This window comes from Anomaloglossus baeobatrachus, chromosome 9, assembly GCF_048569485.1.
Source record: "Anomaloglossus baeobatrachus isolate aAnoBae1 chromosome 9, aAnoBae1.hap1, whole genome shotgun sequence".
NCBI lineage: Eukaryota > Metazoa > Chordata > Amphibia > Anura > Aromobatidae > Anomaloglossus > Anomaloglossus baeobatrachus.
Window position 1 is genome coordinate 206,949,041 of NC_134361.1, and position 24,048 is coordinate 206,973,088.

At 45.8% G+C, this 24,048-nt stretch overlaps 1 protein-coding gene and 1 long non-coding RNA gene across 2 annotated transcripts; one reads left to right on the forward strand and one right to left on the reverse strand.

Annotated features, from left to right (window-relative positions):
• Positions 1–3,256: 3,256 nt before the first annotated feature.
• LOC142251877 (uncharacterized) lies at positions 3,257–10,209 on the forward strand. The gene is made up of 7 exons (XM_075324925.1): positions 3,257–3,284; positions 3,344–3,434; positions 3,534–3,591; positions 4,521–4,733; positions 7,792–7,933; positions 8,012–8,162; positions 8,248–10,209. Exons 1-7 carry the CDS (start codon positions 3,257–3,259, stop codon positions 8,777–8,779), a joined length of 1,215 nt encoding a protein of 404 aa, XP_075181040.1. The 3' UTR covers positions 8,780–10,209.
• A 5,035-nt stretch (positions 10,210–15,244) lies between these two features.
• On the reverse strand, positions 15,245–16,647 carry LOC142250703 (uncharacterized). The gene is made up of 3 exons (XR_012725259.1): positions 16,440–16,647; positions 15,955–16,186; positions 15,245–15,436 (listed from the first exon to the last, which is right to left on the reverse strand). It is a non-coding gene; the product is annotated as an uncharacterized LOC142250703 (long non-coding RNA).
• Between the last annotated feature and the right edge of the window lie 7,401 nt (positions 16,648–24,048).

Consider the following 24,048-nt stretch of genomic DNA (forward strand, 5'->3'; position numbering starts at 1 on the left):
CACATTTAAAAACACATTGATACATATAACAGATCACAGATGGCATATCTCTATTATTTCAATCATACACACAAAATCCAAACACTGGCAGAGGTTTGATAAGAATGGTCTTGTTGGACCACTACGTACCCGTCTCGGACCTCCAGAAAGCACTGAAACATTTGTAACACAATGGGTTACTCACCGCGGATTTTGTTCAGTGGTTCCTGGGAAGGTCTTTGTAGTCGCGTCACAGAGAGGTCCAGTTAACCATCCCGGGTTTCAGGCACCATGTTCTGTCGTGGAAACCACTTTCCTGGGAGAGCTAATTTAGGGTGAGATGCAAAGTGATCTCCAGATCTGCCAATGTTGGTCCAATTAATAGCGATGCATCGGAGACAAACACAAGAACACACAGTCAATGTCCGTGTACCAGGCTTTGTCTGAATCTCAGATGCCCAAACAGTAGTTTATTAAAACCACAAAAGAAAAGGGGACGGCTTAGTACATGACCAAAAATGGAATGAAAGTTGAAAATAACAAAATCGTAAATTATGGACCCTGCTGAATTCCTTAAAATCAGATCTGTCCAGTTTTCTGGACCTTCAGTAACAAAGAAACTTTAGACAAAGGCCTCTTTAAAGCGACTACACCCAGTGCTATTGCTTTTATGAATAACACTTATAAAGCTAATACAAAAATACAAAATTATTAAACATATATAAATTGCTTAAATGATAATCAAAACTTAATATAAAATATTAACCATAACACCCACTTTCAACGTCCTAAGACAAAGTTTGAAAAATTGTGTATGGGTTCAGGCACAATACGACATTCGCTTTCAGTGGTTTATTCACTTTTGTCTTCGTCCCCTGACCAACAACTTCCCCCGTTTGCTTCACAATGGGAATGTGATTTGGGTATCCAGCTGACACCAATACAGTGGGAACGGATCTTCAGATTGGCACACACATCTTCCATCAGCTCCAGGTTCCAGGAGGCTAGCTATAAACTGTTATCCAGATGGTACAGAGTACCCTCCAGGTTACATGTCATGTTTCCAACAGTGGACCCCACATGTTGGAGATGTGGCACAGCAGAGGGTAACATTTTACATGTGTTTTGGGGGTGTGAGGCGATCCGGCCCTTCTGGAAGGGAGTGTCCGACACCATTCGCCAGGTTACTGGCAATGACGAGGAGCTGGGACCTGCTGCTGCCCTATTGCATCACTGTGGGGTCCCTGAAAAAACCTACAAGAATTCTTTGAGGAAATTCCTTATTATGGGTGCGAGAGTATGCATACCTGAAAGATGGAGGAGCACGACCCCTCCCATGTTGGTCCAATGGATCAATAAGGTCAATGACCTCATGTACATGGAGGATTTAACCTCCTCGCTGCATGATACATATGAGAAATTCTGGTCCACTTGGCGAGAATGGTTGGACTTCCAACATTCAGAGGAATATAGCGTCCTGGTGGGGGGGCGATGTGGCTGCCGATGGAACCGCAGTCCGCAACACTTAGCTGAATTCCCCTCCCTACCCCCCCTCTTCCCTCCCTCTCTTCCCCTCCCCCTCCCATCTTTCTTCCTACTTTTCTATTCTTCTCACACTGATTGCCTAATAACTTCTCTTTCTTCTCTAGCCTTTCTATCTTTCTTGTTTCACATGTATTTGTGAGTCACCTTCGTTATCTGTTTTAATGTGAATCTGTATTAAAGAAAAAGTGTGGTGGAACCTAGACTTATCAGGAACCCGGGAGGAGATATATGAAGGAACGTGATTCAGCAAGATACAAATATATATTTCCCAAGTTTGGCATCTTGTTAATGATATATGTATTGTAGCGCAAATTGGCCTGATTGGTCATAAGAACTGTATTATGTTATGTTGAAGGTTTTCACTTAAAAATAAAGAATTTTGAAAAAAAAAAATAGTTATATCTATCTTGAAGTGGTCAGTCCTGATAGTTGTATAGCACCACCGGCTCAAATAAGCCCAACCCTATCACAGTCAGGACTGAATATACCACAAGTTTTTATATATATCACCTCCAATATACACTGTGGCGGCATTCATCACCCACTGAATGACGTAAATTGCAACCTAAATCAGGCTTGCAATCACATATATTGCGGTATAGATACCACCTATCTGTACCTACTAGCTATCGCCATTAGATGTCACTGCAGCCATATAAAACATATATATATATATGTATCACATTACACTGATCACCTGAGATCATCATCAAGCTGTTATATTAGCCAGGTGACTAGCCATGTCTCAACATACCCACACCAGAGACAGGCAACAAACAGTGTAACCAGACATAAGGAGCATTAGAAAAAGAGACATTACCAGTCAGGAGCATAAACGTCCGACACGTGTTTCGATAGACTCTTCGTCAGGGGGCACACACACCAATGTTAAAGTGTCAGCAGCGCGTGCGCGTAGGGACACATGGCCACCGCGCGCACAACGGGGCAGGGCGCCGGGTGACGCCGTGTATCGTGAGCGCGCGGAGGACAGGGGACCCCGCGCACGCGCTGTGGGAGAGTGCTCGCATTGAGAGAATATACAAACCTAAGTGAGAGTGCAGGACATTAACATTGGTGTGTGTGTTCTGCCTTCCGCGCACGCGCGGTGTAACGGCGCCGGACTTCCAGTGCTTACTGCACCGCGCGTGCGCGTTACATCACAACGCACTCCCTCACTCACCGGGCACACACGCAGAAGTGTGGGCCTTGACTTCCGCGCATGCGCGGGGCTGACACTGCCTCAACGGCGTTTGGCCTTACCGCGCATGCGCGGGGCATTACGTCACCACGCCTGCGGCCACATGCGGGCCATATGCGTTCCACTCCCTACAGGAAGCTGATGCTCTTAGCACAGCATAAATACCACGCACTTCCCGTTCAAGGCGTCCAGCGTCCCACACGTGGCGGTCCTTCCACACAGGTATGTTATGGAACCTCTTGCCCCCACTAGCATTATTCCCCATTTAACCCCTTCCCCTCTGCTCCTCCATAGAGCCTTTGGCCTGCTCATTTACAGAAAACACATATACAGTCAGCATAGGAAAGGTATGTTACCATCTTACACCCCATCTGTCGTTCATACATTGACCTCACCCACATGTTCTTTTTATCACCTCTATAACATTCCAGCAACCACTCCACTTCTGGGGATCATACTTTTGTACCTCGCGGACCTCTCCCACAGCTGATGTAGCCTCACTTACATTACATGGCTACCATTGAATAAGGTACGATGGACTCTTTACATTTCTCTTTTCTAGGTATGGTCATATTGACTCATGTACTCTTCATTATATGATCTCCCTTACTGTCACCACAGCTAACACTCACCAACTGATGATCTTATTGGATCACAGAAGTATTGATTTGAGGCTGATACAGCATAACACCCATGAGATCCACATCCCATGGTGAGGTGTGTCCATTACCACCCCCGGTTTGGTAATTCCCATGACCAATACACATTCCTCTGCATTAACGTAATGTACGATCATGTGTTTTTCCATTAGTTTCCCCAGTATTCCTGTGGACCCATCTAAGACCTATCCCTCTACTCCTGTGTTGGTGGTAATCATGCCTTTACTTTACCCTGGTTGGTACTCACATCCAGTGACAATGCTACTATGTTTTTAGTCTCTGACATACATCTCAGACTTGTTTCCATGTATATCACAGCATGAATCATTTACCCACATTGGCTTTAATTTGACTCACATCGTGGCTTTGGACCCCTGGCACATTCTAGCTTTGCTCACCAGGTACGCCCCCCCTTTTTAGGGTTATATGCCATCCGTCCTGTCATGTCTCTTGTTTTTTATAGAAATATAATCTTTTTAATTTAGGATTAGGCTTTCAGCGACTTCCATGGAATTTACACACTAGCTTCACTTGCAAGGTATGCTCTCCAGGGTAGCCGATATGACACCAGCCTTTAAACGACGCCTATAGTGAACATAGTGAACATATGTATATTCTTCTGATTTCACAGGACGGCTGTGACCTCTCTTTTTTTCTCTCTACCAACACGAATCGATGTCCTAACACCCAACACTGGCCCTCTTAGGTAGGTCAACAACACAATCCCTTGCTGTCCCCCTTGGGTATTATTATTATCAGTTCTCAATAGTAACACTTTATGTTTCACCTTTTTCTAGTACCATTTTGGACATTAAAAATCTGTTTCACCTAACGTGACTTGGTGCTTGCTTAAGAAGTTTAGTTTCATCTACCATAGGTATGTCTTCATTTAATCCACGCAATTTGCATAACTACATTTAGCTAATCCCTGAGGGGATATACTTCATATTATTACAGTCTGTTCATGGGTGGTCCTCATGTATACTTTATATGGAATGCTTGTCTTGTTTTTGTTTTTGCAAAGCATTTTGTTTATTCTTTCTCATGTATGTGATACATGTCCCCATTATGTAACAATTGTGTACATTATACTGTTGTAACACTGGATCCCTTTCTTTTTTTCTGTTATCACAAATTAGTCCTTGAAGAAAACCCTCAACGGGTTGAAACGTTGGACAAAATATTTATTTCAAATAAAAAACGTTTGTTTGAGCACCATATTGGATCCATCTTCGCCTGTAGTTTCTGCACAGCGTCATTCAGTCGGTGGATCTCCTTCCGCTGCGAGCGGGAAACAGCGAGTCCGGAGTCTACTTTCTGAAGCTGTGACGGGAGAGGAGGCTGTGACACAGGTGCGGCGTACAGGCTGGGACACACGCGCGGAGTTCAAGCTGAGCAGACGTGGAATACAGACAGGGCAGCGTGTTGTCTGTATATAGGTGGTGACAGCACTCCTGGGTGGGGCCCTGCGGTCACTCCCCTCTTCCTCCTCCAGGGCAGGGTCCTGCGACCGCTCCTCCTTCTTGGGAGAGGACCTCCTGGCCACTCCGCCCCACCCTCACCAGCCCGCCCCCTGCAGACTGATCTGTGGAGCATCACCTGATTGTCCTTGGTGTGGAGCAGTCCCTGGAGCAGCTCTATCTCGGCCTCCGCTGATACCAGCGCTGCATGCTGGGAGTTGTAGTTCTCAGCTTCCTGCATCTCCTACAAGAGGACACAGAACAGCTATTTGGAGGAGTCTGCGGCTCTAAAGCAATGCTGGGAGTTGTAGTTTACCAACTGCTGGAGATCTGGGATACATTATCAATGAGAAAAGAAAAGTAACAGCAAGGCCCTGTGCGCACACGATAGTTTTTGATGCGTTTTTGGGTGCAGTTCCTGAGCCTCCACTGCATGAAAAGTCTGAGAATTGTAAGTGCTGTGCTTCTTTAAAAACGCACCAAAATGTGGCAAAAACGCACCAAAATGTGGCAAAACCGCACCAAAATGTGGCAAAACCGCAACAAAAGTGGCAAAACGCACCGAAACAAGCAAAACGCACACTTTATGCATTTTTCCCGCCAGAGGTGCGTTTTTTGTTGAAGAAAAGAAATATATAGTGTGCGCACAGCCTAAGGCTATGTGCGCACTTACCGGATTTTTCGCGGATTTTGCCGCGGATTTGCTGCATGTTTCGCTGCAGAAAATGTTGATAACATCTCTGCAGTGAATCACCAGCAAAGCCTATGGAGAAAAAAAATCCTGTGCGCACTGGGCGGAATTTGACAGCTGCGTGTTTTGCTGCGGAAATCCCGCAGCAAAAACAAGTGCATGTCACTTCTTTTCCGCACATCGCTGCGGGATTTCCCTCCATTGACTCAATGTTAATCATGAAATCCCGCAGGGAATAACGCAGGCAGCAAATTCTGTGCGGTTCACTGCGTTTTCCTGCGTTATTCCCTGCGGTATTTCGCGGTTTCGGGACCTAGTTACCTGCGGTTTCAAAGGAAGTGATGTCCCAAGAACAGGAAGAGGAAGTGCCTCCATTTTGTGAAGATTGTAAACATCCAGAAAAATGTCGTGGTACACCAGAATGTCCATTAATGTAAAACACCTCATAGAACTGGTAAGTATGTACAGTGCATCAGAACACACACACACACATCACACATCACACTGACACAGACCCCTCTACACACGATTTTATAGAAAAAAAATAGCGTGTGCTCCGCCGTAATTTAACGTCCGGCCGAGCTGAACACACAGCGGCGGGCCGGTATTCTCATGCTGCAGAGGGCAAGGGCCATGGTTACGGCCCCCCCCTCTCGCAGCCGCGAATATCAGCCCGCTACTGCTCCGAGATTGTCGCATGCATTGTATGCGACAGTCTCGGCGTGTCACTGGCCCTTCCTTTTGCCGTGTAGCAGTGGCAAAAAGGGTAATCTATGGAGTTATTGGCAGCACTTCGCTGCCAATAAATCCAAGATTAGTAATGGCAGCGTCCATGACACGCCATCACTAATCTGCAAGTTAAAGTAAATAAACACACGAGACAATCATTTATTTGCAATAAAACTCCCCAAAAAGCCCTCTTTGACCACTTTATTAAGTCCAAAAATAGCCTTGCACCAAGTAATCCACACGACATCCAGCGCTGTGTGAGACGTGGAAACCTCTGCAGCCTCAGCAGGGTTATTCCAGGTCATTTCCCACGGTCGCGAGACATTCACTGTACAAGCAGCACAAACACCAACGTGCTGTCAATTGCTAGCAGTGACCCTGTGTGACCTCCCCGATCATGCAAGGCCACTGCTGAGAGGGGGGACACAACTCACAAATAAATAAATCTATCTATTTAAATACATGTATTGTATTTATCTATCTTTTTATCCATCCTTCTATCTATCTTTTATCAATCCATGTTTCTATCTATCTATCTTTTATTTATCTATCCATCTATCTATATTTTATCTATCTATCTATCCCTCTATCTATCTATCTATCTATCCTTCTATCTTTTATCTATCTATCTATGCATCTATCTATCTATGCATCTATCTATCTATGCATCTATCTATCTATGCATCTATCTATCTATCTATCTATCCATCTATCTATCTATGCATCTATCTATCTATCTATCTATCCTTCTATCTTTTATCTATCTATCTATGCATCTATCTATCTATGCATCTATCTATCTATCTATCTATCCTTCTATCTTTTATCTATCTATCTATCTATCCTTCTATCTTTTATCTATCTATCTATCTATGCATCTATCTATCCCTCTATGTTTTATCTATCTATCTATCTATCCTTCTATCTTTTATCTATCTATCTATGCATCTATCTATCTATGCATCTATCTATCTATGCATCTATCTATCTATCTATCTATCTATCCCTCTATCTTTTATCTATCTATCTATGCATCTATCTATCTATGCATCTATCTATCTATGCATCTATCTATCCTTCTATCTTTTATCTATCTATCCCTCTATCTATCTATCTATCTATCTATCTATCTATCTATCCCTCTATCTTTTATCTATCTATGCATCTATCTATCTATGCATCTATCTGTCTATCTATCTATCCCTCTATCTTTTATCTATCTATCTATGCATCTATCTATCTATGCATCTATCTATCTATGCATCTATCTATCTATGCATCTATCTATCCTTCTATCTTTTATCTATCTATCCCTCTATCTATCTATCTATCTATCCCTCTATCTTTTATCTATCTATCTATGCATCTATCTATCTATGCATCTATCTATCTATGCATCTATCTATCTATGCATCTATCTATCTATCTATGACTATTAATTACCGATTTATCAATCCATTTTACACCGTCTCACATGTGTTTGGATTTTTTGGATATATGATTTAATTCCTTTTTTTTTAAAATTTGTAGGTGGAATGTAGACCAGGATTGTGGGATACAGCGTGCGATGAATACCATAACAAGTATAAACGCCATGACTGGTGGACCCAAATTTGCAGAGAGCTATTTCCCCTCTTTGATGAGGCCGATAAAAAGCTACAGTTTCAAATTGGTAATGGGCTAAATGTTTTTTGTTTTTTTTTTGTTTTTTATTATTCACAGAATTGAGTAATTTATTTTTGCTTTACAGATAAAGACGTTCGTAATCGATGGCGGTCCGTCAAAGACAGATTCCAGAAAGACCAGGCAAAGGCGAACCTGAGTGGTTCAGCAGCGCCCTCCAAGAAAATATTGTTTGAGGATGAACTACAGTTCCTTAACACTGGTCGAAGATTACGACCGTAAGTATTTGTCTTTGTAATTTTTTATAAAATATACTTTTTTTCCAAAAAATCAGATACAAAATTTGTCTCCTTGAAATCTTAGCACTGAAGGTAATATGATGCCAGAAGCGCCAAATGTGACCCTGGAACCAGAATCCGACTGTGACATGCTACCTTTGGCAACCGACGATTTGGAGGATATAGGATCCCCAGCTGCTGCCAACCTCAGCTTGGAGTTACCGTCCACTGCACCGGAACCGTCAGCCTCTGAAGAACGGCTGGACACTGATTGTTCGGCCACAACTTCTAATCGATGTCCCAGCATGCCATCTTCGTCAGTAGCGAATAAAGACAGGTCTACCATATTGCTCCGTAAAAAAGGGAAGAGTACAAAATCTTCAACTGTCTCTGAGAAATGTGATCAGCTGACCTGTGAGGCACTGAGCCTTTTAAAAAAATCATCCTCCCAAGCCAATAAATGTGATTCATTTGCTGCAAGTTTGTCTAGCAGGCTGCAAGAAATGAACAAACCAACACAGTCCACATGCATGGCTGCATGCTGTGCACTGTTTGATGGTTTTGAAGCCCCCCCCCCCCCATCCCACTCTAGCAAAAATTGTAAATGTAATTTGTAATGCATTTGGTAACCAAAACAATACTGATCAAACAATGATCCAGCAACAATCCCAACCAAACAATTTGCCCCTGGGTCAACAAAACCAAGGTTATGTTGGTGCACCAACACCAAGTTTCCAATCCCAACATCTATCAGCTGAAGTAGGCCAAAACAATATTCTAAATCAACCAAGGGCTTCAATGTCCAACCCCAACCCATCTGACAACTATAATTCTGGGTATTTTACCCCAGAATTATATAGGTTGTGATAATTATATATGTACCTCAGATATGTATCACACATAACATGAAGGCCCCTTTTTTTTTGTTGAAAAAGCAACAGACACTCTATTCATAAGTATGTACCAATATTTTTTTATTACTCTACAATTTTTATGTTAATTTGTAGAAATCGGACAAAGAGTCACAATGGCGAGAGAATTGCGCCAGTCTGTCAGCACATCACCCGGCATGGCCACACACTCTCCGGACAGGAGTGTCTCAGCGGCATAGAAATGCATACAGCCGATATGTTTCTGTCAGGAGAGTGTGTTGCCGTGCCTGGTGATGTGAGATGACACTTGGGCAAGTCTCTCACAAGTGTGAAGACCCCGTCACACACAGACATAAATCTTTGGCAGATCTGTGGTTGCAGTGAAATTATGGTCATATTGTTACGTGTTTACACAGCCAGAAACCTGCCACTGATTGTCCACAATTTCACTGCAACCACAGATCTGCCGCAGATTTATCTGCGTGTGTGACAGGGTCTTGATTGTTGCAGGGATGTCAAATTTGTATTCATGACTGGTTCAGCAGTCCTGTGTGCATTTATCAAAACACTGCTTCACTGTCCAACAATAATTCTACATACAAATAGGGTCCGGTCTTTACAAACTTTAATTTGTACATGCTGATGACTCCAGGGTGTATGTCGTAAATTAATAAAAAGGTCTGTCCTTCATGTATTCCTGTGGCTTGGTGGCCATATCACAGTTGCTAGAGTGACATGTTTTATTTTTTGGTGTTTTTAAATTAGTTAATTACATTTTATAGTTGCCAATTTAAATTTGCATATGGATACAGTGTGGCCTAAAGTATTGACACCCCTGCAATTCTGTTACAGAATACTCAATTTGTTCTCGAAAATTGATTTTAAGATAATAAACTAAAGTACTTTGTGATGATAAACATTTTCATGAGTAAACTGATTATTCTGTGCCAGGATTGCAGGGGTGCCAATAATTTTTTACAGCACTGTCATATGTGTTATGTTTGTTTTTGAATAAAAAATACAAGGGGTCAAATAATAAAAATACGACTTTACAGATTTCTAATTGATTTCACATTAAAATACTTATATTTCCAACCAGCGTTTATGATGTGTAGGGTGGATTGTTGGGTTATTTGTGTGGCTGGTAGGCCACTTTTTTGTTTGTACTGTTGTAAAGCATGTAATAAAAAGAATTTTGTTTGCAAAAATACAAGTGAACATTTTATTTATAATATTATTTTTATTACAACAAAAGAGCATAAATTTGTTATCCAAAGTACAAACCATACATTGTAAAAAAAGACAAAAACATTAAGAAATTTCAATTAGATTATCATCTTTCTGCGATGCCATGGCTTTGACAGGTTGTCACACAGTAAGGGACATGCACAACAGCAACCCACACACGGTTACTAAGAGCTGACCAGAAACCAGTCAATCCACCAAGGGTAGGACAAACACAACAGTGTACGGGACCATGTGGATGGAGAACGGACACCTAGGGGTGTAAACAGCCCAGTGAGGGAAGATTAGTACTTGACCTTTAGTTAACGTGTATAGGAGGAGAAGGTCAAATGCAAAGGCCAGAGACGCCTGGGTTGTAGCCCTGGTTCATTGGGTAGGTGGCAGATGGTGTTCTTTGGCTGCAAGACGTGAAGACGGCAGCCGGTGATGAAAGGTGTTCCGTGACATCCATCCTTCAAGATCAGAGCATCGCTGGCTGGTGGCACGGGGGCGGCACATTCGGGTGTCAATCGTGTCCCATGGGTCTCTGCTGATCCGGCTGCACATCACCAACACAGGAGTATTGCCAGTGCACGGCACCTTCTGGACTCATGAAGTAGTCAGTGAAGGATTCTCGCACCAACACACCCGAGTTTGATGGACGTCCAAAAACCATGTTGCTCACTGGATGTAATTCGGCCTGTTGTGTTTCCTCACCTTGCTGAGAGCTGTACTCTCTAACATAGTTGTGGAGAACACAACAGGCCTTTATCACAGTGTCAACGGTTTGGGTGTTTAACTGGATGGTTGTGTGTAGAATCCTCCACTGACTAGTCAGGATTCCGAAGGTGCACTCCACATATCTGCGTGCACGACTCAGCCTATAATTAAAAATCCTCCGCCGGGTATCCAGTCCCCTTCGTGGGTATGGGCGCAGCAGGTTTGGCAATAAAGGAAATGCCTCATCCGATACCATCACAAAGGGGACTGGATCTGTGGAGCCCGGCAAAGGTTGTGGGGCTGGGAGCGTTCCGCAATCCTGAAGAATTTGCAGTCCAATTTGTGATGTTCGCAACACCCGAGAATCCCCCGTACTGCCATAAGCACCGACATCGATGGCAATAAATTTGTAATGTGCATCAGCCACCGCCATGAGGACCACCGAAAAATACTTCTTATAATTAAAGAAGAGTGATCCTGATCGCGGTGGCTTCTGCACTCTTACATGTTTGCCATCGACCGCACCTATACAGTTGGGGAAGTTGGCCACAGTTTGAAAGCCCGCTGCAACCTGAAGCCAAGTCTCCTCGGTAGGGGAAGGCATCACCATGGGCTGCAATTTCTGCCAGATCACGACACATGTGCACCTCACAATTTCGGAGATGGTTGATTTACCAACCCGAAATTGAAGGTGCAGGGATGTGTAGCTCTCTCCTGTGGCCAGAAATCTGAAACATAAAAATATTAAATATTAGAAACACACACAGATATATAACAAACATTGTATGCTTTTCAAAATGGAATGGTCACATCATGTTAGATTTAAAAAACAAAAATAAAAGAATGATACTTTTTTGAAAATTACTTACCGCAAGGTGATGAGCAGCCGCTCCTCAGCAGACACAGATTTCCTTAATCTTGTGTTTTCATATTGTATATCTGACTTGAGCAAGGATAGCAGTCGGTCAAAGGCCGGTATCGTTAGGCGACAAAAAGAGGTAAATTTTTCTGGATAACTGCAAAATAATGGTAAAAAAAAAATAATGCAATTTCTAGCATTTAACAAATAAAAAAAGGTGTAAAGAAAGATAAAGGATACATATAGAGGTAGACACAGATAGGTCATACAGCTAGAAAGATATAATGATAGATAGATATAGACCGTAGAACCATGAGCCGATATAGACTCAGTGCCCACAGTCTAGACAACGAATCCGACCAACACAAGCAGAGCTACAAGCCCAGGGAGGACAGACTGTGCCAACACTGTGACCTGGAGGCCCTGGAGGATGAAACCCACCTCCTGCTACACTGCACCAAGTACTCAGCAGTGAGGGACACTCACTTCAGGAGACTCTCCCATCTCTTCCCGGATTTCAGCTCCATGAAGGAGGAAGAGAAAATATATATCCTGCTATATAGATAGATAGAGGGATAGATAGATAGATAGATAGATAGAGGGATAGATAGATAGATAGATAGAGGGATAGATAGATAGAGGGATAGATAGATAGATAGATAGATAGATAGAGGGATAGATAGATAGATAGATAGAGGGATAGATAGATAGAGGGATAGATAGATAGATAGAGGGATAGATAGATAGATAGAGGGATAGATAGATAGATAGATAGAGAGATAGATAGATAGATAGATAGAGGGATAGATAGATAGAGGGATAGATAGATAGAGGGATGTATAGATAGATAGATAGAGGGATAGATAGATAGAGGGAGGGATAGATAGAGGGATAGATAGATAGAGGGATGTATAGATAGATAGAGGGATAGATAGATAGAGGGATAGATAGATAGAGGGAGGGATAGATAGAGGGATAGATAGATAGAGGGATGTATAGATAGATAGAGGGATAGATAGATAGAGGGAGGGATAGATAGAGGGATAGATAGATAGAGGGAGGGATAGATAGAGGGATAGATAGATAGAGGGATGTATAGATAGATAGAGGGATAGATAGATAGAGGGAGGGATAGATAGAGGGATAGATAGATAGAGGGATGTATAGATAGATAGAGGGATAGATAGAGGGAGGGATAGATAGAGGGATAGATAGATAGAGGGATGTATAGATAGATAGAGGGATAGATAGATAGAGGGAGGGATAGATAGAGGGATAGATAGATAGAGGGATGTATAGATAGATAGATAGAGGGATAGATAGATAGAGGGAGGGATAGATAGAGGGATAGATAGATAGAGGGATGTATAGATAGATAGATAGAGGGATAGATAGATAGAGGGAGGGATAGATAGAGGGATAGATAGATAGAGGGATGTATAGATAGATAGATAGAGGGATAGATAGATAGATAGATAGAGGGATAGATAGATAGATAGAGGGATAGATAGATAGAGGGATAGATAGATAGAGGGATAGATAGATAGATAGATAGAGGGATAGATAGATAGAGGGATAGATAGATAGAGGGATAGATAGATAGAGGGATAGATAGATAGAGGGATAGATAGATAGATAGATAGAGAGATAGATAGATAGAGGGATAGATAGATAGATAGATAGAGGGATAGATAGATAGAGGGATAGATAGATAGAGGGATAGATAGATAGAGGGATGTATAGATAGAGGGATGTATAGATAGATAGATAGAGGGATAGATAGATAGAGGGAGGGATAGATAGAGGGATAGATAGATAGAGGGATGTATAGATAGATAGATAGAGGGATAGATAGATAGAGGGATAGATAGATAGAGGGAGGGATAGATAGAGGGATAGATAGATAGAGGGATGTATAGATAGATAGATAGAGGGATAGATAGATAGAGGGAGGGATAGATAGAGGGATAGATAGATAGAGGGATGTATAGATAGATAGATAGAGGGATAGATAGATAGAGGGAGGGATAGATAGAGGGATAGATAGATAGAGGGATGTATAGATAGATAGATAGAGGGATAGATAGATAGATAGATAGATAGATAGATAGAGGGATAGATAGATAGATAGAGGGATAGATAGAGATATAGATAGATAGATAGATAGAGATAGAGAAATAGATACATAAGGGCTAGATAGATAGATAAATGGATAGATTGATATTGAGATAGATGGATGGGTAAAGCGAGTGAGAGATACATAGTGATATAAAAATTAAGACATAAAAAAATAAAACTTTATTTACATATATTACATGTTTCACTTACCTTCTTAAATCTCTATAAAGAAGTCCAAAATGACCTTTTTCTTCACGTGTCATTAGTATGGGATGTATCCACATTTTTTTTCTTCTTTCTGCCTAAAAAAAACCAAAAAAAAAAACACCTGTAAAAAAAAAAAATTTTTTTTATGTTTTAAAAAAAAAAAAAAATATTAATAAATTACCTGTTGGCGACGACGACGTAGAAGACTGATCACAGTAACCAATAATAACTGGTAGTATGGCCTGTGTAGCCCCATTGTCATAGAATAGCCTGACATCGCAAAATAGGAGAATATACCCTCTGAGGTTAGAAAATGGAGAATCAGTGTCAGAGGAAGTGACATCATATCTTTTTTTTTTTTTTTTTTTTTAACCTTGCTTTATTGATTTTGGCAGTACAAACTGCAATGATCACCCTGCGGAAATTCCGCAGCAAATCCGCATCAAAAACCGCATCAAAACCGCATAAAAACGCAAAAAAACGCATGCGGATTTTGATGCGGTTTTCCGGCGTTTTTTTACCGCGGGTGCGGTAATCTTTGAGAGCATGCGGAATTTTCTCAAAGATATTTCATTTCCCAGTGCGCACAGAGCCTTAAAGTGACCCGAACCTGAGCCCACCATGCAGCATTCACTGCCCCCGCCCTGAGCCCACCATGCAGCATTCACTGCCCCCCGCCCTGAGCCCACCATGCAGCATTCACTGCCCCCCGCCCTGAGCCCACCATGCAGCATTCACTGCCCCCCGCCCTGAGCCCACCATGCAGCATTCACTGCCCCCGCCCTGAGCCCACCATGCAGCATTCACTGCCCCCCGCCCTGAGCCCACCATGCAGCATTCACTGCCCCCCGCCCTGAGCCCACCATGCAGCATTCACTGCCCCTGAGTGGCCCTGTTCCTCAGTGTCTCCTCCTGTCACTGCCCCGAGTGGCCCTGTTCCTCAGTGTCTCCTCCTGTCACTGCCCCGAGTGGCCCTGTTCCTCAGTGTCTCCTCCTGTCACTGCCCCCTGAGTGGCCCTGTTCCTCAGTGTCTCCTCCTGTCACTGCCCCCGAGTGCACTTGTTCCTTAGTATCTCCTCCTGTCACTGCCTTACCTCCGTCCTCTCCCTGTTTATCTGGACAGCGGTGCGGTGCAGGGACCTCAGCTGCTCTTTGGTTACACTCAGCTCCGCGGCAGCCATCTTGTCGGATGAGGCGACGTCCCTCTTCAGTTCCCTCAACTCTTGGTCCAGTCCGGAGAGTCTGTGCCGAGCGCGGGAATCCTGTACATCCCGCTACAAAACACAGCAACGTATCAGCACACGCCGAAGGGGGCGCTCCGCCGCACCGCACACATGCTGAAGGGGGTGCTCCACTGCACCGTACACATGCCGAAGAGGGCGCTCCTCGGCACACATACAAGACTGAGGAGGCGCGGGGGGGGTATGGGCAGATTATTAAGGGTATTCAGAGTGCGGGGGGAGTATGGGCAGGATTTCAGAGTGCGGGGGGAGTATGGGCAGGATTTCAGAGTGCGGGGGGGGGGTTTGGGCAGGATTTCAGAGTGTCGGGGGTATGGGCAGGATTTCAGAGTGTCGGGGGTATGGGCAGGATTTCAGAGTGTCGGGGGTATGGGCAGGATTTCAGAGTGTCGGGGGTGTGGGCAGGATTTCAGGGTAAGGTCCCAGATTTCGGGGTGAGGGAGTATGGGCAGGATTTCAGGGTGCGGGGGGGGGTGTATTGGCAGGATTTCGGGGTGCAGGAGGGTATGGGCAGCATTTCGGGGTTCACCAGCTGGCAGTGAATACCGCACCTCGGCCTCCAGCTGGTGCAGCTTGGCCAGCAGCCTCTCCCGCTCTTCCTCAGCCTTCAGCAGCTGCTGGTCAGCCAGGCCTTGTATCTCCTCCATGGTGCGGAGCTTCTGGTTCAGCCGTTGGACCTGGTTTTCCAGTTGTCGCTCCGCTGCCTCGTACTGTCGCTCCGCTGCCTTCCGCTGCCTCGTGCTGTCGCTCCGCTGCCTCGTGCTGTCGCTGCTCCATCTGGATCTATGGAGAAGAGATCTAAGTCTTCCTCCATTCCTGTGCACAATGCGTCTCACCAGTTTCCACATCTCTACATGACATACTGCTGGATACTGGTATTACGCACAGCTGAGGTTTTGTTACATTTGCATCCAGTCTCCCCTGTGACCTAATGCACTGACACATTGTAACGTGTTAGACATTATTGCACAGCAGTTTGTGGCTGGCAGCAGAGCAGTGGTGAGAAGCTGCGTGCGGACTCCGTCTCTGTGCTCACCCTGGCGTCTGCCGCCTTGGTACACGCCTTCTTATAGTCCTCGGGGGCCTGGCGGGCACGCTCCTGGAGGGCAGAGACCTCCTTTTGCAGCCTCTGGTGCCGCTCCTCTGCCTCCTTCTTCTCCTCTTCTGATTTCCGCAGGATCTGACCGATCTGTCTCTGCAGCTCCAGAAGATTCTGCCCCAAGACATCAGATGGACCCGAACATCTGCCAAAAACCAAATGTAGAAATTACACGGGTCCCACGTGTGCCATACACATCCAGTGTCCATTGTAGCATCGGCCCCCCATGTGTAACATGAGGGCGCTGTTGTGTCTACACATATACGGCTCCTCCACGTCTGGAGGAAACATTGTAATGAAATGTCCAATAATCCAGGGCCTCTTCAGCCCGGGACAGGAGAGGCGAGGCGACGGCCGGTGCCCCCAGCCCGGGACAGGAGCGCGCCGCGGCAAATTTTTAGGCCACGCCCCCTAACCACACCCATTTCACAGTCACGCCCATATCCACTCCCCATCCACACCCATTCAGCATGGACACGCAGGCAGCCGGCGGGCCTCCAGCATGGACACGCAGGCAGCCGGCGGGCCTCCAGCATGGACACGCAGGCAGCCGGCGGGCCTCCAGCATGGACACGCAGGCAGCCGGCGGGCCTCCAGCATGGACACGCAGGCAGCCGGCGGGCCTCCAGCATGGACACGCAGGCAGCCGGCGGGCCTCCAGCATGGACACGCAGGCAGCCGGCGGGCCTCCAGCATGGACACGCAGGCAGCCGGCGGGCCTCCAGCATGGACACGCAGGCAGCCGGCGGGCCTCCAGCATGGACACGCAGGCAGCCACAGTGAGGCGGCCGGTCGCCCGCACAGTGAGGCGGCCGGTCGCCTTCACAGACAGGCGGCGGGGGGCGCGGGCCGACCGCACAGAGAGGCGGTTGTCCGCCCGAACAGAGAGGCGGCCGGCCGCACGCACAGAGGAGTGGCCGGCCGCCCGCATAATGTGGCGGCCGGCCGCCCGCACAGACAGGCGGCCGGCCGCACGCACAGACAGGCGGCCGGCCGCACGCACAGACAGGCGGCCAGCCGCACGCACAGAGAAGCGGCCGGCCGCACGCACAGACAGGCGGCCAGCCGCACGCACAGAGAAGCGGCCGGCCGCACGCACAGACAGGCGGCCGGCCGCACGCACAGACAGGCGGCCGGCCGACCGCACAGAGAGGCTCCGGCCGGGGGTGGGGGGGGGTAGGGAGTGAAATCAGCGCTGGGGAGATTCAGTTTACATACCAGCAGCAGCACAGCGCTCCTCTCTGTTATGCCACGTCTACTAGGATGGTAGGAGGGAAAAGCAGTGAGGCGGGGAGAGAGTGGGTGGGCGGATCCCGGGAGACGGCCGTCCCGCCCGTGGCAACGGGACAAACAATGTGAAGCGTGAAAGTCCCGCTGTATCCGGGACGGTTGGGAGGTATGTGTTCAGAATTTACACCTACTGTCAATTCTATAAGTAGGCACTGAATAATTACAGCCAAAGCTTTCAAACCTCAGGTTCTGAATGTTTTTGATTAGAACGGTACATACCTGCAAAACTTATGGCTAAGAATGTCTTTAGTGGAATTTTTTTTTCAAGATGATAAATGTTCACACTTCTCTTGACAATATTACACTAAAATCTTGAGAAATAGAAGATCCAATGTATAATTGACCCAGTAACATGTCACAACATGAATTTTGTTGTCTATTTTAACTTGCAAGTTAAGCAGGAAAAAGCGCACTGCTACATATGCAAAGTTTCTAAAGCCTGACTACAATGTGAAAACAGTGTAAGATGAGCACATTGAAATGCCCGACATGAAAACATAATACATCTGGATATTATCATCTTCATTAACCCCTAGAGAGTTGGTGCTAACACAAATAGACTATTTGTTACATATGTATCATATCCACGTATATACAATTTTATCCAAGCTTTAAGGCTCCACTTGTGGTCTGCCTCTAAGGCTACTTTCACACATCCGGTTTGAGCACTGCGGCTCAATCCGGCTGTGAAACCTATGCAACGGATGTGGCGAAAACACTGCATCCTTTGCATAAGTTTTTACATGCGGCCTGTCCATTTTTTTCCGGTTGCGGCACGCTACTGAGCATGCGCAGTAGAAGAAACCGCATGCGGCGGCCGGATGCGTTTTTTTCCGCATCGCGCCGCATCCGGCATCCAGAGGCATGCATTGAAAATGCGCCGCAGCGGCCAGATGCGGCGCGATGCGGTTTTTTTTTGCCGGAGCAAAAAACGTTGCAGGCAACGTTCCATCCGGCCGTGGCATCGGCTAAATCTGCCGCATGCGGCAAAAACCGGACCGAACGCAGGCCCATGCGGCACAATACGGCACTAATGTAAGTCTATGCAAAAAAAAACGCAACCGGCGGCAAAAAAAACGGTTGCGGTTTTTCTGCAGAGTGCCGTATTGTGCCGCAGTGCAAAAACCGGATGTGTGAAAGTAGCCTAAGTAAAAAGAAGTTAAGACAGGCTTTTCCAAAAAACTGTCATGTGCAAATGCTCTCACAGTTAAAGTGGTCTCTTCATTTCCACATCGGCGGCGAGCTGAGTGAGAGGACACCAAAGTACCCAGAGCAAACCCATACAATCACATGGAGAACATGCAAATTCCTTGCAGATGTTGTCCTTGGGGGGATTTGAACCCAAGAATCACTGAGCCACCATGCCACCCAAATATCAGTACTTTTCACACCATTACTGCAGGAGCTCGGCAAAGCCAACAGCCGAGCTCCCGTAGTAACAGCCAGGGATGGCGTGTGGCCCTCTAGATGCTGCAATGGATAGTGATCATGGCATTTAGAAGCTTGTGGGAGAGGGCTCCTATTCTGACCTCCATTGGCCACTCCCGTGACTAAATCATGGGGAGCCAATGGTTGTCATGGCACCCAGAGGTCAAACAATTACCTCCTGGTATTGTGGTATGATGGTCTGTTAGGCCAGATTACAATTGTAGGCATTCTGTCTGTGTAATGATAGGTCTCAAGAATTGCAATACATGTCTATTGCAGTACATGAAGATGCATACAGTTGCACACTAAAAAGCCAACAATGCATAAAGGAATTCTGGTATTTCATTACTGCTATAGGAATATATGAAAAAAGAGATATTTGGTTTATGAATTGGCCAATGCATGTAAGCCCGGTCACCACGGCAAGGTATATCTCTGTAAACTAAATCCAAATGCTCCCTCCCTTCTGAGCCCCACAATGTGCCTAAACCACAGGTAGCATCCACATGTTTGGCTTTTCTATAGTAAGGAAAGCCCATTACATTTACAAGGTGCAGGTCTCTTGAAGCTCAAGCTGGACACAATATTCTGGGCACTACAAGATTTCCATTTTCACAACAGCAACATCCATTGCTGCTTTTTTCTGGAAAACACCCATGTGTTCCATGTTTCAAAATCTTCTCTACACCGGTAGATGAATTCCCAGAAGGGTGTAATTTCCAATTTGGGGTCACTTGAAGGTGGTTTCTGCTGTTTTGGCACTTAGGGTCTTTGTATATGGCGTCCAAAAACCATACTAGGAAACTCTGTGCTCCAAAAGTCAAATAGTGCTCCTTCCCTCCCAAGTCTCGCCATGTGGCCAAATGGTACTGCACAGCCACATATGTGGTATACTCACTTTCACAAGAATTTGTGTAATAATAATTATACAGACTCTTTCATCTATTTAACTTTGTGAAAATGTAAAATATGGGGCTAAAATTACATTTTAGTGGTAAAAATGTAATTATTTTTTCTTCACCGCTCAATGGTATAACATTTTGTGACACACCTGTGATGTCAAATTGAAAACGGCACCCATAAATAAATTAATTGAGGGGTCCAGTTTCTAAGATGGGGTTACGTGCGATTTCTGCTGTTCTGGCACCTCTGGGGCTCTGCTAATATGATATGGTACTCGCAAAGCAATCCAGCCAAATCTGCACTCCGATATGGTGCGCCTTTCCTTCTATGCTGTGCACTGTGCCTGAGAAGTAGTTTCTGATCACATATGGGATACTGCTGTAGTCAGGAGAAATCGTGTAACATATTTTATGGTACTTTTTCTCCTGTTACCCTTGAAAAATATTTTTTTTCCCTTCAGCATCAGTTTTGTTGAAAACAAAATGTAATATATCATTTATACTGCCCAATATCATAAAATTCAGTGAAACACCAATGGGTTCAAGATGCTCACCACCCCCCTAGAAAAAATCTTAAGGGGTGTGGTTTCCAAAAATGTGTCACATTTGGGGGGTTTCTGCTGTTTTGAAACCTTGGCGGCTCTGCAAACGAGGCATGTGTTACGTCCCCACAGGAGTCCGCTCCAGCGACTTCTGCTTCGATCACCAGGCAATACCGTGTTCTTGTCATGGATAGGGCTGGTGATGGGAGAGGAGTCGATGCCAGCGGCGCTGGTGGGCACAGGCTCCGCTCATCCACTGGGCTGGGTTTCCTTGGGATCTGCAGTAGCACTGGCTGGCTATAGGTGGCGTGTGTCTTCCAGCAGAAGTTACCATCATTCAGCTACAACCAATGGGAAGACACCACACCCTTTGTATTTGCCATCCTGTCTGCTGACCACTGCCAGAGATAGTTCTGTATTTCTGGTTCCTGTCCTGCCCTGTTCTGTTTAGTAATTCTGGTGTTCTGACTTCTGCTTGTTTCCTGACTACCCTCCTGCATGCTGTTTATGCACCTTGCTGCCCGATCCAGATTTCACCTCTGCTTTGTTTTCTGATTACGTCCTTGCCTGCGTGATTCTGTCCCTGTTTTGCATTTCCCGGTTTGACCCTGCCTGACTACTACTATCATCGAACTGCAGCCTTCCACAGGTAGTGATCACCTTGGGCCCTATGTAATTCCAAATCCCTGTATAGGGGTTAAAGGGGTTCAGGGTTCTAGGGATCCTGCTTGGTGAGTGGCTTCCCTCTAGCTTGTCCATTACAGCCTGTCTGAGTCTGTGGATCCAAGCAGGTGTTACAATATGGCATTCATAATCTATCCCAGGCAATATTGCACTCCAAAAATCAAATGTTGCTCTTTCCTTTCTGAGCCCTGCTGTGCATCCAAACAATAGTTTTCCACCACATATGGGATATCGACGTACTGTAGAGAAATTGCAGAACAAATTGTATGGTGTAATTTCTCCTGTTAATATTGTGAAAATGGAAACTTTGGAACAAAAATAAAATTTTTATTGGAAAAAAGTGATTTTTTATTTTCATGGCTTAACATAAAATTCTATGAAGCACTTGGGGGTTCAAGGTGCTCACCACACATCTATATTAATTTCATGAGGAGTCTAGTTTCCAAAATGGGGTCACTTGTGGGGGATTTACACTCTTTAGGCACATCAGGGGCTCTCCAAATGCAACATGGCATCCGCTAAGGATACATGCACACAATCAGGACTCGCTGTATCCTCGACTCAGCGGGTCCTGACCTGTGGGGCCACAAAACTCCTTCACAGGAGAACGCAGTAGACCGCAGCTGCTTGTACCCACAATCAGGGTTCGGTGCGCTGCGGTCTCTCGCTTGTGTTCTCCCTATGGAGGACACTTGTGCTTTCACAGCAAACAATTTACATGCTGCAGCTTAGAAAGTTGCACCGCAGGTCAGTGTTTACTGCGGGAAAAACAACAAGCACAGTGGGCATGAGCGTTCTAGAAAACCCATCCACTATGCTTGTACTTTACAGTGCAGCATTTCGGATGCAGCTGAAGCATGCTGTATCCAAAATGCTGTGAACACTGATCGTGTGCACTTACCCTGACAATTCCAGACAATTTTGCATTCCAAAAATCAAATGGTGCTCCTTCGTTTCTCTGCTGTGCACCCAAACAGTAGTTTTCCATCACATATTGGCATATGTGACGCCCTGGACTAGCCAGGTAGTCACAGACATAACATACACACCCCCACCCTAGGCAGTTACAACAGTCAGACAAAAAAACCCTTGATGCCTCCCTCCAGGGTCTGATGTCCACACCAGGTGGGGCGGAGCCAGGTGGTTGGCCCCACCCACCAAGGAGTTCACAGGCCTGGAGGCGGGAAAAGCAGTAGATCAGTTTAGAAGGTGAAAGTGAGAGGACACAAACTGCAAGTGTCTGGGTAGGAGCCCAGGCACTGACAGCAAGGTTGGCAGACGGTGGTGGCCATCTGCAGGAGTTAGCGGAACTCTGCAGAACCGTAGGACTGGGGTTGGGCGGTGGCCCACCGGTACCGAACCGGGGTAGCGGAGTGAAGTTAAGCACACAGGCAGGGCCATCGGACCCCGACTAGGCTTGGAGCCGCCGACAACGGTCAAATCCGAGTGTGACCGGAACCCCAGGGGTTTCCTAACAACCAAGTCCCGACAGAAGGCAACAGTCCACACCGTGAGGATATACAGCCACCGCCACAGGCTAGAGATCCAAGGGCCAGCGCCTGCGGGCAAAAGGGCTCCTACGGTACCTATACGCTGGGGAGCGGACTACCGTTGGGAAACCATCAGAGTCAACACAGTTTACACAGGTGCAGGGAAAAACAGCCACCATCAGCCGTCTGGGGAGAGCACAACAACACTGCAGCCGGCTGCGGGACCCGTCCATCCGGCCATTTGGTTTACCAGAGACTTTGTGACTTTCTATCTGAGTGAGTACACCAGTGCTGCCTGGCACTGTGCCGCGCTGTCCCTTCAACCCTGTGCCCCAGCCATCCAGCCTCCCCGTTACATCATCGGGCCCCGGGAGCACCGACCCCTACCCACGGAGGGGACAACATCCTAGCTGCTCTCTACCATCTCTCCCAGGATTCCCGTCACCAGCAGCGGTGGTGCCATCATCACCACGTCCCGTGGGTGGCATCACGAAATATCTCCCCAAACCAATCATCCCTTTTCACTCATGGGTGAGGATCACTCGAGCCACCGAGCAGCAGCAGTAGAAGCCCCGTCCCCGAGCGTGGCGAGCGCGTCCTCTCCGCCGGCGACACATACTCAGAAGAAATTGCACAACACATTGTATGGTGCAGTTTCCCCTGTTACCCTTTTGAAAATGCTAAATTTGGAACTAAGACAACATTTTTGTTGTAAAAAAAGTGATTTTTTTTTTTTCACATCTCAACATTATAACATGGTATAATCGCCTGGGTGTTCAAAGTGCTCACCACACATCTGGATACATTCCTTGATGGGTCTAGTGTCCAAAATGGGGTCACTTGTGGTGGAGCTCCACTGATTAGGCACATCAGGCACTCTGCAAACATGACATGGTGTCGCTAACGATTCCAGCCAATTTTGCATTTCAAAAGTTGAATGGTGCTCCTTCCCTTCTGGGCCCTGATGTGCATCCAAACAGTAGGTTTTTTTTAGAAAAAATGCAGATCAAATTGTATGGTGCAATTTTTCCTGTTACTATTGTGAAAATGTAAAATTTGAGGCTAAAATAACATTTTTGTGGTCAAAAGTTAAATTTTCATTTTTTAATTTCATATTGTTTTTGCTCCTGTGAAGCACATACAGGATTCATAAACTTCCTGAATGTAGTTTTGAGCAGTTTGAGGGTTGCAGTTTATAGAATGGTGTCAC

Coding starts and splice junctions, on each gene's coding strand:
- LOC142251877 (XM_075324925.1), top strand. CDS start 3,257: ATGGACTCTTTACATTTCTCTTTTCTAG. Junction 3,285..3,343: donor TTTACATTTCTCTTTTCTAG/GTATGGTCATAT, acceptor CTGTCACCACAG/CTAACACTCACCAACTGATG. Junction 7,934..8,011: donor AAAGCTACAGTTTCAAATTG/GTAATGGGCTAA, acceptor TTTGCTTTACAG/ATAAAGACGTTCGTAATCGA.